Below are 14,116 nucleotides of genomic sequence, written 5' to 3' on the forward strand. Positions count from 1 at the left end.
TGCTTAGAACTTTAGTTGTTCTCAGTGGGTAAAAAAAGCATCAGAATGACAAAACCACACAATGTTTTTGTCTGTTCCACTTTAAGGCTTTTTGTGTGCAAGGACACGTGTCATTTAATGCAGCGTGTATTTTAAACCTTTCAAAAAATGTAATGTCAGAATTTTGTCATATGGGCTTGACTAACATCAGTGCATTGAATACAAAATGACATGAGGACAGGCTCCGCCATGTCTAGAGCGGACATAATGGCCCTATGTAATGACCTGTAGTGTGGAAGATTTGAAATTCATTCATCACAGTTGGAGTGACCCCACAGCCTGAGCGTTACATAGACACTGTGCAACACATAGGATTATACTGCTTTATATCAGTTAAAATGAGGGTATAGCTGCAAGCTGTGACCAATTAAAGTTGAACAAAGCCAGCTCATCTGCTCAACTCCTCTCTTAGTAGGTCAGTGAAACTGATGGAGAATACAGACGTATGCACTCCTCTGTGGCTCCGAGCACAGCTTTCACGAGTACGTTCACAAGCCACGGTCTATAACGCATTTGACCAGACACATCTACTAAAGAAAAAACATAAATCTCTCATGATCTCAAATATACACATTTTAAAACTATTTTCTGCAAACAGCCATTACAAAGCCAAAGGAGAAAACAGCTGCATTTATAGCGTCCCTCCTTGAGAACGATGTTTTTAGCTTGCAAAATGACTGAAGCATACTGTAAAGAGGTGGTGTAACATAATGACATGTGTGTGTGGGTCTGAAGAGACCACAGAGACAGAGCTGCAGAGATACAGGACATAAAGTCACTTTGCAGCGAGGGTTGCGTTACCATTGGAGTGATGTATGACCCAATGTCCCAACTGAGGGCTCATGTTACAAGGCTTATGCTGCACTATAGAGATAGCTTTCCGTGTATGGAGTCAGGGTCTACAGTAATGTATGGACCCCTGTTTTTGCCAAAGCTCTGACTCAGCTCACTGACTCGTGCCTCTAACCCTGACCTCTGTCCTGATAACTAGACATTTCAGACATGTACTATGTCATTGCACTCATTCCTAAAGGAGGAATGATCTTGTTATCTGTCACTTTGGTTACAGTAACAATGTTGTAATAAAATGAGACTGTTAACACTGTTATTTCCCTGTCTTAGCCTACAGCGCATAACTGTTATAACGTAGCAGAACTTTTTACTTAGAGATTTCATACTAATTTGAAAAACGTTTTTTTGCTTAAAGCACCCCATAGTATTACTGCAAGTTGCCACCACAAAGTGCATATACATTTACTGCATTACTGTACTTTTGTACAATTTCTACGCCTACCTGTATTTGGAGTATTTTTCATTCTATGCTACTTTTCACTTCTACTTTTTTACATATCAGAGTAAAGTATTGTATTTTTCTGCTTTAATAATTCAAATGCAAGACGTATCTTGTAAAAGAGCACTTTTTCTCTGTGGTTTTGCTACTTTAAGTTAAGTAAAATAATACTTCTTTCACCACTGACAATTGTCTAGTAAACACAGAGTTGGAGGAATAAACTACTGCCTTCTGTTACATAATTTAGAATCCTGAATTAACATTTACTCTTGTGCAAATTGCGTGTAGTTGTTAAAATTTGTTTTGTCCAATTGACACTTGATCTCCCTTTTAATTGAGAGAAACCTTTTTTCTCTGTAATTTGATGGTTTTGTTTTCTGTGTTACTCCTTAGGTTACCTTCACAAAGAGGAAGTTTGGCCTGATGAAAAAGGCCTATGAGCTGAGCGTACTATGTGACTGTGAGATAGCCCTCATCATTTTCAACAGCTCTAACAAACTGTTCCAGTATGCCAGCACAGACATGGACAAAGTGTTGCTGAAATACACAGAGTACAACGAGCCCCATGAGAGCAGAACCAACTCTGACATTGTAGAGGTGAGTGAGCGTCGTTTTCCTACTTCGTGGGGGAAAATACTTATTTCAAATGATACCTTTTCCTATTTTTCTGTTCTTTAGGATTTGTTATATACAACTAATGTTGAGATTGATCAGATTTAGGCTAAATTCATTATTTTATTACTGGATTCAGACTGTAAAATAAATTGATGCTGTGACTGTAGGCTAAAAGCTCTGTAAATGTGCCAAGGGTATTGTTTTTGTACAAAGAGTCAAACAAGAGTAAGAAACAAGTAACAGTTTCCTTTCAGTCACCATTCAGATAGGGCAAAGGAGGTCTGCAGTCTCTGATAAGTTCAGCTTTCATGTGCGCATCAACTGACTTGGAAAACCTATCTCTGCACATGCATGCACACAGTAGCTGCTGGCCACCATTCCTGACTCTGTTTCCCATAGATATTGTACCTGTAGGACTCAGTTCTCTCACTACTCCTCATCACAGACCATCAGCTTGGCTATTGCTGTAGTGAAAATACGATGTTTAGTACATTCCATACTGCACTATAAAACTCAACAAGCACTTGAGTTTCCTGGCAGCTCCTGCATGACCGGGAACTAGCGGAAGAGTAAGCCACTTGTTATGCCAGCATACAGAACTGTCAGCCAAAAGTGAAAAAGCCAAAGTAAATGAGAACGATTAGGGATACATCCTGTTCCAAACATCTTTCATTGGCACATGTGTGGTTTCTCAGCTTATTCAAGATCTGCTTTAAGAGGCTGGTGTCTTCATTCTGACTAAATGAAAGCATATACAATGTATGTTAATGCCTATTGATAAAATCCTGATCCTGCTAATATACACAATAGTGTATTTTTTTATTTTTATTGCTCTTATTTTGAGTACCCTTAAATTAACATTTTTAAATAAGATTCTTTTTTAGACAATGCAGACTGCTGCATTGCAATGGTGTGTTTTTTACTGCCACCTGCCCACTAAAACATACAGCATTTTTGTTACTGAGGCCCAATTAAAAGACGTTGAGGGTTTAAGATGGGTGAGAATCCTAGCTTTTGGATAAGACTTTCACTTGTCGGAATTAGTGAAATTACTTGCAGCATAAAGGAGTCAGCTGTGGCCCATTATCTTTTATTCATGCTGCTGCTGCTTGTGAATTACCTGCTTGGCAGAGCTGCAGAAGAGTGCTCTGGCATCCAGTAGACTTATGCAGTCACTCCTCCATCAGGGGCCCTCAGAGCAGAGCAGGGACTCACCTGCATAAAAAATGCATGGATACATTCCTTACTTACGTAACAGTGACCACAAATTTGTTTTTGCCGTGACTCTGGAAACTGTCTTATTTTTAACCTGCAAACACAACAACATCTTATTCTTGGGATCCTTATAGGGCTCTTCACTGCCTATCAGGTGGGTCATTACCCTATGTCCCACATATATCTGTGGTCCACCAGTGTATATTTATGTTGACAGCATGGCGTAATTGGAATATACAGTACATTATGCACAGTGTAGCACCAGTAGACCCATGCTGATTTCCCACTTAGCCCTTCTGGCTACTCTCAAGAAAGCTGCCCCGCTGCACAAAAGGCGAAAACAAGCCACTGTTGTCCCCGCTCACTCAGCCAGCATCTTTGCAGATATGCACAAATATCCCTCTGCCTGCTAGCTACGTAGTCAAGGTTCAGAAGTAAGGAAGCAGAGCAGAAGTAACCAACCCAGTCTACTAAACAGCATCACCACACAACCCCACTATTCACTTGGCCCGAGAACCGGAGTCCAACGTGGTTGATAATCTAGGAAATCTATGATTTGATCAAATTTTAAAGTGCTCATATTATGCTCATTTTCAGGTTCACAATTGTATTTAGTGGTTGTACTAAAATAGGTTTACATGGTTTAATTTTCAAAAAACGACATATTTTTGTTGCACTGCACATTGCTGCAGCTCTTCTTTACACCCTGTGTGTTGAGGCCTCCATTTTAGCTACAGAGTGAGGCATCTCACTTCTGTTCCATCTTTGTTGGGAGTCTCACATGCGCAGTAGCTAGGTAAAGACTACTAGCCAGTCAGAAGCAGAGAACGAGGGAATGCCATGATAGCATCAAGGCGAGCATTACAACGTGTGTTACAAAGTGACGCATGTTTGTCACGGAAGTAAAGGCTGGACTACAATAAAGCTGTTTGGAACAGTTTGTGAACAGTCTTTTCTCTGGAAGATGGTAATTCCCTTTGGGTTGGACTTTGAGCTTTTTCACTTTGTAAACCTATAACATGCAAACAAATGGTACAGTATATAACACGATAACGGAAAGGGAAAAAGCCAAAAAGCCGAGTATTAGAACTTTACGAGAAATCTCTAATCTGAACTGTTTTCCTCACTGCCTCTTTCTGCAATAGCCTTTTTTCAGCCTTTTGGCTGATGCTGTTGTTGTTGTATTGATAGGGCGAACTACCCCTCCCCCATTTATCTAGTGAAATGGGCCTCACATGAGGACACTTAGACTGGACACTTATCTAAATTTTTAAATTGTGTTAAACCAATCTTTGCCATGCAAACAACCATGTGCTCATTTGTCCAGTTTGGGAGGCCAGAAAAACCTCTCCCGCTTTTCATTGGAAAGCTTGTTCCATGTGAGAAACTAAATCAAAGGTCACATTCCTGCTCAGTAGTACCATCTGTAGATAAAGGCTGAGCTGTGCAGTGTTGGAGAACAGTCTCCATGTTTTCCACAGATGGATGCATGCCTGGGCCACAGTTTGATAACCCAGTGGAGGGCTATGGACTTTGTCTTAAAAATTGGCTCGTAGTCCAAAGCAGAGCAGTAGGCTCAGAGTGTGTGTTGGTGTGTGTGTTTGTTTGTGTTTGCGTGTGTCGATGCGCTTAACCTGACTTTGTCGGCCAACACTTCAGGCGACAGGTGAACTGTCATATGAAATCTCTCTTATTATGCATTCACCTGTGTCACTTTTTAGACATTTCTAACCCATGTTAAGGTGGAATGTCATTGTTTAAGCTTTTGTTAGATGTCCTTATTTACTAAGTAAAATAATCATATAGTAAAGAGTTACAGTGCTCACTATGACTTACCTTTGTACTGAAGGTAAACTGGGTAAAAATGTGGTCTTTTGTGGGTCACATTTGCCCTATTTTTATTCTTTTGTAATGCAGATAAGTAACACACTCCTGTCTCATGCTCATCAACATTCAGTAATTCCTCTTTGGAATTTATGGGGTATTTGATATGGTTGTGTTGTTGTGAGTATTTATGACTTAAGGTTTTAGGGTGTTGTTCCTATTGTGTTTCTTATTGAAGTTTGTTTATGCCACAAATCCAAATGCTCCCGTTAGTCATTAGATTAATCTAATAATATTTACTCCTCCTTCCCTCTCCGCTAGTGGAGCTAATGAGATTTTGCTCGTGCTCCACTATAATCTCACACCATTCTTCAGTAAACAGAATGATCACTGTGTATGCAGGAGAAACCTTGAAATTAGATTGTAACTTCACAGACATCATTTGAATTATTTGTCCTCTCATTGAGGAATTCAATACAATTAAGGTATGCGGTATAGATTAGGATTAATCAGGTTTGCCGGCATTAAATAAACACCTAATTGAAATCTTATCAAATCAGAATACGCTTTAACCTAATTTGAGAATTCACTTTTTGTGAAATACCAATGTCTCATAATTGTTAAAAGATGGACTGCACCATATGCAAAACTTGACTTTTACACGGCACGTTTTTTAAATGTCTTTTACCCTCATGATTTGTGAGAGTAAGCAATCTACGTTCATTCATAGGGAAATTCTGCTTATCTTCCTCATAATAAAGAGGGTGGCCATTGTTGTTGTTGCTTGGGAAAAACAGATAACAGATTTTCTTTCTACTTATGAAGAATGCCCCCCCCCCCATTCACAAGACTACTACAGTGAGAGGAAATGAGAATAAAATGATCAGGTAATTTCCATCTCATGATCTCTTTCAGCTGTTATAATGGAGCCGTATTAATCATTCAATAAGAAATGTAAATGGAATGTCAAGCCCTGTGTTTTTATCTGAATGTATTTTCTGTTTGAATTTCACGACTGCCTTTTGCAGCCTTTTACAGTAACTAAAGCAATCATCACAACTAAGGGTTCAGTTTATCATCATGTGCCATATTCTGTGATTTTTTCTTTTTTTATTCACATCTAAAATAGGAAAACATTTTATTTTGGAGTTATGAAATGAATCCCTTACAGTTCTCTGGGCTAAATGGGCACCAGGAGTTTCAGACAGGGGATGTTTATGTTGTCAATCAAAGGCTGAGCAGTGATTAAGACTCATTTCTATCTTAATGAATGCAAATTGGCACATCTGCTATGGTGGGATAGCTGTCCAGACTCTTCAATTAGCATGATTGATCAATTATCCTTCTGCTGCTGGGGAACGGATAGGGTGGGGGTAGAAGAGAGATGAAAAAGCACAAGAAGAAAAAATGAACAAAAAACTGTCCAAAACCGAATCAATCAGATGCTTTATTTGATTAGAGTTGAGAGTAATGGAATTTCATTTTGCTCAAAGAGGCCTGTAACAAACCACTGTAACACACCATTTAGTTTAAATAGAGAGTGATAAGTATAACTAAAAAAGCTGTCCTTTTACCATTTACTTTTTTTGACAAAGATGAGTACCAGGTTGGCACCTAAAAGGACAGGTTATCAGAAGGTGATATTCTACAGATTAAGACAGACACACATACAGTATATCACTGCAATTAACTGGTTAGAAAAGTTGTTGTGGCTCTGAATGTGTAATCACTTTTTTTCACTTTGTTTGTTTTGTTGTTGTTGTGTGTTTGCATTCCCATTGTGATACATCAACTTTACATGAACATAAACACAATTTACATTTTAAAAAATGCGTCTGATTCTCCATCAGCAAATTTTCTGATCAAATATTCCTGTGAGAAATGAGCATTAACCATGCAAATATTTCGTACATCAGAACTCTTTCAACTCTGAAGTCTGTCGAGGATAGTGTTATAGATACTGTTTGTGTTAGTTTTACCAGTAAGCAAAAATCTGTGAATATCAAAGTACACTGGTGAGACTACTCTGAGTAACACAGGCAGATTGTCCTGAGTGTGTATTTATAATTGTGGCACAAAAACAAAACTGGACGGTCAAATGAGGCTCTGGCTGCCACAAAGGAAAACTGCTAATACCACCATGTTTTCTAATGCAATAGAGAGTATGTTCTAGCTATTAAAGAAGGCAGTAGAGCCTTTTTTTAGTCTAAAACGTTCCAACTCAATCATTGTGTCTTTTGCACAACAATTACAGTATATAAGTAATTAAACAAAGATATGTGCTCAAACTGATTTGGGAATTTAAATTAACTAGTAAAGGTCACTTTATTTAGTACATTTTGCATAATAGACGCATGAAGCTTACATCAGAATCAGAATCAGCTTTATTGCCAGGTATGAGGACACACACGAGGAATTTTTCTTAGGAGCATCGTTGCTCACACTGTGCTTACACACAAAACAACCAAAATAGAAATATACACACTAATATGTACACACAATATGTACATACTCTAAACAGAACAATATAGAGGGATGAGTGAACAAAGAATTCAATAGTGCGAGGATACCGTAGTATCCTCATTAAGCCCACATTAGGGCTGTGTTATGCAGTTTAGAGCAGTCTTTTGTTGTACTATCATGACATACAAATGGTAAACATGACATAATAATAAGATTGTTTTTTTACTTCATGACTTGATAATAAGTTGACAAGTGAGTCAAAATTGTAGGCGAACAGTCTGCAGGCTCATTGTTTCTCAAGGGTGTCTAGTTCAACTCTACAATAAGATAATGAATTGTTCAGTCAACCTCAAACTATTGGCAAATCAAAGAACACACAATACTGTAAGTTTTGCAAAAAAGTCTTCTCGGGCTGTAACGCATCTGTGCACCAGATTTCTGTTTACTTTTTATTTTTGCAGACTTCTAGACTGTAGCACAGTGCGATAAAATATTCCTAAAAAAAACTTCCAGTAATTTAATTGTAACTTGCAATTTATGTAACTGATTAATATACGACTAACTAATTTAATTATAACATCAAAGCTTTTTAAAAGAATAATACTCAGGGGGGCCCGTCAAGGGGTACAAGACAGGCAACACTGTAGGGACACCACAATGCCGCCAAAATGGAGGGGATTAAGCCACTACATGATAATAAATATATTCATATATATTCTGTCTTTCTGCCAACAGTAAGTTTTAAATCAGTAGAAAAAAACAGTAAAATGAAATGTATTGCAAAAGAGAGAGATAGTTTGGGATCTCATTGGCTCCATTATGGGGCCCCTTGGTGAGTTTGGACCCTGGGCATACAAACAAAATACATAAGGAAAATCCCTGCTCTGCTTGAAAAACAGTCAACAGTAATGTTTAGTTATTACTGGAAAAAGTTGGATGAATTATTGCTAATAGAATTATTTCATTATAGTTGTGTGGGACAGTTATAATGTGTTTTAATGGTGGTATTTCATCATTGTTCAGATAATCTGATTAGGCTTAGTTGCAGTTTTGTAAACAGCAGGCCACTGGTCTTGAATTCAGTGTTATTTTATGAACATGTTTTATTTTATTACAATTTCATGAAATATTTTAGTTTGTTTATGTGTTTAAAATGTTTAAAATTTAAGGCTTGTTTAAACAATCTTAGATTTGATAAGGTCACCACTAAATGTTTTAGATTTTCACGGTTCAGTGTTTGTGCTAACCATCACCGCAGACGTCTTGAGTGGATGTCCATGATGTTGGCTGGATAAGGACAAGAATAACACTGGTGTTATTGTCGTTGGGTATGAGGCGTAGTTTGGACTAATATATGGAGAATAGTGAACATTGTAACGGCGTTAATGTGGTTCCATGTATTTCTAAAGATCTTTGGTCCTGGTTCCATGTGCACAGACAGTAGTCTTTTTATTTGTCTCCGCGGCAGATTTGTGCTTCTGATGTTTTTCTATGTTTATTCTAAAGAAACTGAAGCTGATGTTGACAGAGACTTGAACAACACCACTTCCTATCCAGCATGTCATTGTTCTCTGGAAAGACTCAATACCTGTTCTTGGGTCACATTACTTTGTTTTGATGTTCATGGAAAAAAGCCAAGGCTGCTGCTCAGTCTATTTGTCCATACGTTAAGACAATAACGATGTAAAAAGATTTCGAGAAGTATTTCATCTGAGTTTAGGTTTTCTCTTCCTTCGTCCCATAACTTCTGACCTGTTAATCTGATGCATTTTCCTAATCTGCTAGCCTGGTTGACACCAGACCCTTCTCGGTTGTAACTGAGAGTTCGTCTTGGAAAGGTTCATTCATAGCCCATTTCCTAAGGGAACGTCGCCAACGAACACCACAAAAAAATGCCTCTGGGCGCAATTGGATCAACCTAAAACCAATCAGAGCAATGGAGGCCATGACGTATAGAGAGCGATGGAAAAAGCATCTCAACCAGCAAGCATGTTGCGCTACCGTCATCATGCAAAGCCTCAGCCGTTGTGATTGGTGCCTCGGTTTGGAAAAATTGGAAATGGGCTTGAATGGGCTGTTGCAGGCGTACTTGCAGAGCAAATCTCAAATTTGCCGAAAGTTCGTTAGGGTTTCCCCAGGCAATTGATCTGCATTGTTATCTTCAGTTTGCAGTGAACACCGAAGAAAAGGGCTGCAAATGCTTATATCCACATATTTAAACAATTCCCCCCCCCCCCCCCCCCCCCCCCCCCCCCCCCTATTTTGTTCTAACCAACTAACTCTTTCAGTGTGTGTTATTAGTGTTTCAGATCTTTAGAGAAGCACGCTTGTGTTCTCAGTGTTTTATTTCTTCTTTGTCTCTATAAACTACTGAGCTGCTGTTTCTAGAAACATAGAGTAGCAATTTAATCAAACATTTTTTATCTGGGGAACATTACACTAGTGACAAGTGGTTATTGTGGTTGGAAATATCCATGATTTCTTATTGTCTGACTGGTCAGATTGTGCATTGTTTGCATATAATTATCTACATCATTATCTATAATTTGCCAGTCTATTTACAGTTGCTCGGAAAGGAAGAACAGTTGTTCAAATGTAACAACAAAATCTGAATTGAGAGTTTGTTTCTTCTTTCTTTTTAATATTTAAGTCAAATATCAGATTGAAATTCTTTTTAAAAATGCCGGTGTGTTTCCCTGTACGGATGGTATCCGTCTGACGCTATAGGTGCAAGATAGGCCAATAAGGACCAATCCCGCTATTTTAAAAGTTTTCACTAATTACAAATACTGTTTCAGTAACTTCACCGTCAAGTCTTAATATCCACCTCCAGCTCTTTGCTATTATTTATTTACCTTGGTCTATCTCGCCACTAAGCCATCATCATATTACTATATTCTCCTTTTTGATATTTGAGCTCACAGCAGCAATGATGAGAAATCCTTTTTAAGCTAAATCAAATGTCATTGCTGTTGACATAGACTTATTGGGTTGATGTTGATTTTTCAGGGCTTTCAATATATGGGAAATTTTCTGCCAGCCCATTTTTATTATTATGTTATGTTATAAAAAAAAGTATGTGCACTTTTGAGCTCCAGTGATTTATGGGAGTGATATTAAAATTATTTTCTATTATTTTTTATTTTGACTGTGGGTCACACAAAGTATTATAAATTATATTATAGTATGATTGTATTGCCTTAGTGTGAGTATTTCTATTTAAATGAATGGATACATTAATTCACTGAGATGCTGCTTTGTAATAAGGAAGAGGTTTCTTCTAATCTATCTTCTTTATGTTGCCACATAAATGCTAAGCTTGTCAGTCAATTTGCTGTCTCTTGAGAGGTTTCTAAAGTAACAGCATAGGCAGCCTATAATGCGTTTCTGAAATCATATTACCACCTCTTCAATTGGGGGCTCATATAAACACATGAGTGACTTCCTGTTTCCTATGTCTGTTTTGTTTACCTGAGAACAGGCATTTAACCTTTGGGCCAGTGTTTCGGGCCATATCAGCTCCAGAGTTAACTTGTGTTGCTAGTCAAAACAAACACACTGGCTGTCCATACAACACCAGTTTCTATTTTCAGACTAGTTCAGTAGGACACGTTAAAAATAAACATCTGACAAATGTTATAGAAAACAGAGAGCAGGGCAATCTGAACACCTCTGATAATGTGACTGACAGTTATGGTGTGTGGTGTCACAAGCGTAAAGCCCCTGTGAGCAAAATAAATCTCCCTCTGATTTATTAACATTCTCTATATGATGTGATAATACTTTATTACGTCCTCTTTTATAAGGTCATAAAGTTCCACTTAATTTCATTTAATTACTCTCCTCTTTATATACAGCATCTTAACATTGATATATGTCATGGAGTAGACTGGTGAGAGTTGTCTGAAAAGTCTTCTGTTGCCACAGTGAGTGAAGCAGTATTAATGGTTCTGTTTCGAGCAACACGCTGGGTTTCAAAGTGCCCCTTTTTGTAGGACAAGGACTCCTTTTCCTCTGGGCTTTTAGTGAAAAAGGGTCACCAGTACTCTTCTGTAGTTTTCTGAGTGTATAAAACACTTGTGGTAATGTTCATGCAAGTATATGACTGTTCTGTGTCCTCTGCTATTGAACAGATACACAGTAATTGTTTCCTGATGGCAGAGTAATGACCTTTGATCATTGAAAATGTAGCTGTGATTATTGAATTTAAACTTTCCATAATCAGAACTATCCCTGCTCTTTATTAGCTAATTTGCCCTGCAGGGTTGTTTAACAGTATTTGGTTTGTGATGCTTGTTACCAGGTTACTGCTAAGAGATTTTGTCTCTCAGCACATTTCACATGCATGTGTATGTACATTTCAAATTAAAGATCCATTAGAGAGCATCACATTAAGGAAGATACAACAAAAGACATGATTCCCATTTCAAAAAATTGGTCTCCACTGACGCTAATGAGATAACATTCTGAGGTCTAAAATTCGATATGCTCCCTCTAAAAAATCCAGAATTTAACAACACCACAATTTAATTGCCAAAGAGAAAAAAGATCTATAAGTAATTAGTATAAATGTGAATTACACATTTTTCACATCCTCTCCCCCCATTATTAAAAAAATGTGCATGCTTCTTATTTGAAAATGTTTGTTTTTTAAATTTTAAACTTCTCCAAAGAGTTACTTGGAACAACTGCTTAGTTGACACTGGTTGAGTTTGTTCGACAAACCACTAAAACAGATTTAACAGTTTAAGGCTTTTGCCTTGTACTAAGCGTATAGGTTAACATATTTGAACTTCTCTGTAAATAAATCTGTTTATTCTTAAATGACAGCAGACAGTTATAACTAACACACTTTTTTTTTTATTGTGTGGTGAACATAATTTCTCTTAACTCACACCTTGGTACAAAAACTGAACATCCATATCAACTGGAGCACCGTTTGGCTCTCAAAGTTATTCCATACATCACTCGTCGTTGTTCATATTAACAGGACAAAACAGATAAAAGGATCTTCTCAGTGTTTTGTAGTTAAGTTAATAGCTTGCTAACTAATTGATGTTGGTAATCATTTTATATTGAATTTTACATAATCTAGTACAGTGCCCGTTGGGCCGATTGCTTGGCTTTTGGTATTGCTGCTTGTAGAATTCTTCAAAACCAAATTGCACCCAAAAAAAACTTATAGAATAACCCCAAATCACTTAATATGCAACTCCTCTGTCTTGCCTATTACTTCTACTCAGAGGAAGACATTGTACTACTAAGTTTACCTGACAGAGAACGTTGCAGATTCAGAATTTGATCACAGAATATCACAATGAAAATGTGGAGTTATCAGACATAAGCCACATGGACTCATGGCAGTGCGCTTCTCTTCTGGCCCGTTATGCGAGCTAATTAGCACGTATCTGCACTCATCAACCACCAGAAAGAAAGAGAGAGAGAGAGAGAGAAAGAGAGAGAGAGAGAGAGAGAGAGAAAGAGAGAGAGAGAGAGAGCGCAATTTAGTGTTGTCTTTTCGTCAATGATATTGCATGCATAGCCATAGTCAGCATTTTTAATGATGGCGGTGCTGTCTCGTCTTGTATGATCGTTAACAAATGTAACACTTGTAGCTTGACATTTAACTGTGAAGTATAGATTTATTACAGGGGGGTATTTTGGCGAAGGTAATGTTATTAGTGTTAAGTTAGCAGTAGAATTAACGGGACCCAGGGTGAGTCTGATGAAAACTCTCAGAAGGGGTGAATGTACAGCTCACAGCAACTTAATACGATGTAGTGTCCGGCTTTTCTTTGATATTTAGTGTTGGCAAAATGGCTTTTTATTGAGTTTCCTCCTAACAAAATAATAGATACGGAAAAGATAGCACTATGTGACGCCTTATTTTTTCAACTTCCGCCGTCCGCTCATGCTCAAGGAACGTGAAGTTACTTTGGGATATCCAGCAATCATGTAACGTTTGATGCAGGAAGAAGTGCATTGGAGTCAAAGCCTGTAACCCTCTCTGTCTCTGGTCCTGCACTGGGCTCAGTCAGTCACGCATCATCTCCAAACTTTCTTAAAATGAAGATGTTGCAACTGTCGTTGTTCCCCTATTCCTGCAGATAATGTGTGCTTAGGTTTACTGTATTTATATTATAGACTGATGAACTCGAGTGACTTAACAGAAGTGCGGGGTGTAACACAGTAATGTGCTTTAATGAGTACTATAATTACTAATTAACGCATTAATAAAAGAATGTTTTTTTTTTACCATTCTGCAGTAAAAATGCATTATGTAAAGTTTCTCATACTGAGCTCAAATCACGTACCTGTCATAAAGTGTGGCATGAACCACATGAAATAGGTCAGACATTGAGCTGACCTAATTTGGTTTGGACTAGTTTCCGTACAGAGCAACAGTGACACCAGTTATGTTAAAGATCATTAGAACCACAAGCCGTGAGTCCACCCACTGTGTTCTTCAGTGACCTTGCGGTTTGAGCTGCTGAAATGAGACCTTGCTTTCGCGCACAGTGGCTTCTGTGAGTTAGCTCGTGCAACAATCAGCGTGCCCTTGTGCCCCCCTCCTCCAACTGAGCATACTGTGCGGCCAACCCCTCCTGCCCAGGGGCAAGAACAGAGCCAAGCCTGCTGGGATAAGGGGGTGGGTGGGGGGGGGGGGGG

General features: G+C 38.2%; 1 protein-coding gene across 11 annotated transcripts in view; it reads left to right on the plus strand.

Moving 5' to 3' along the window:
- The window catches only part of mef2aa (myocyte enhancer factor 2aa), a 63,672-nt gene that overhangs the window by 27,767 nt on the left and 21,789 nt on the right, over positions 1-14,116 (plus strand). For all 11 annotated transcript variants that reach the window (XM_034878803.1, XM_034878802.1, XM_034878804.1 and 8 more), the window contains exon 3: positions 1,724-1,927. In XM_034878803.1, coding sequence (XP_034734694.1) covers positions 1,724-1,927 — 204 coding nt within the window. The remainder of the gene's footprint in view (positions 1-1,723; positions 1,928-14,116) is intronic.

Source organism: Etheostoma cragini, chromosome 8 (assembly GCF_013103735.1).
Source record: "Etheostoma cragini isolate CJK2018 chromosome 8, CSU_Ecrag_1.0, whole genome shotgun sequence".
Taxonomy (NCBI): domain Eukaryota; kingdom Metazoa; phylum Chordata; class Actinopteri; order Perciformes; family Percidae; genus Etheostoma; species Etheostoma cragini.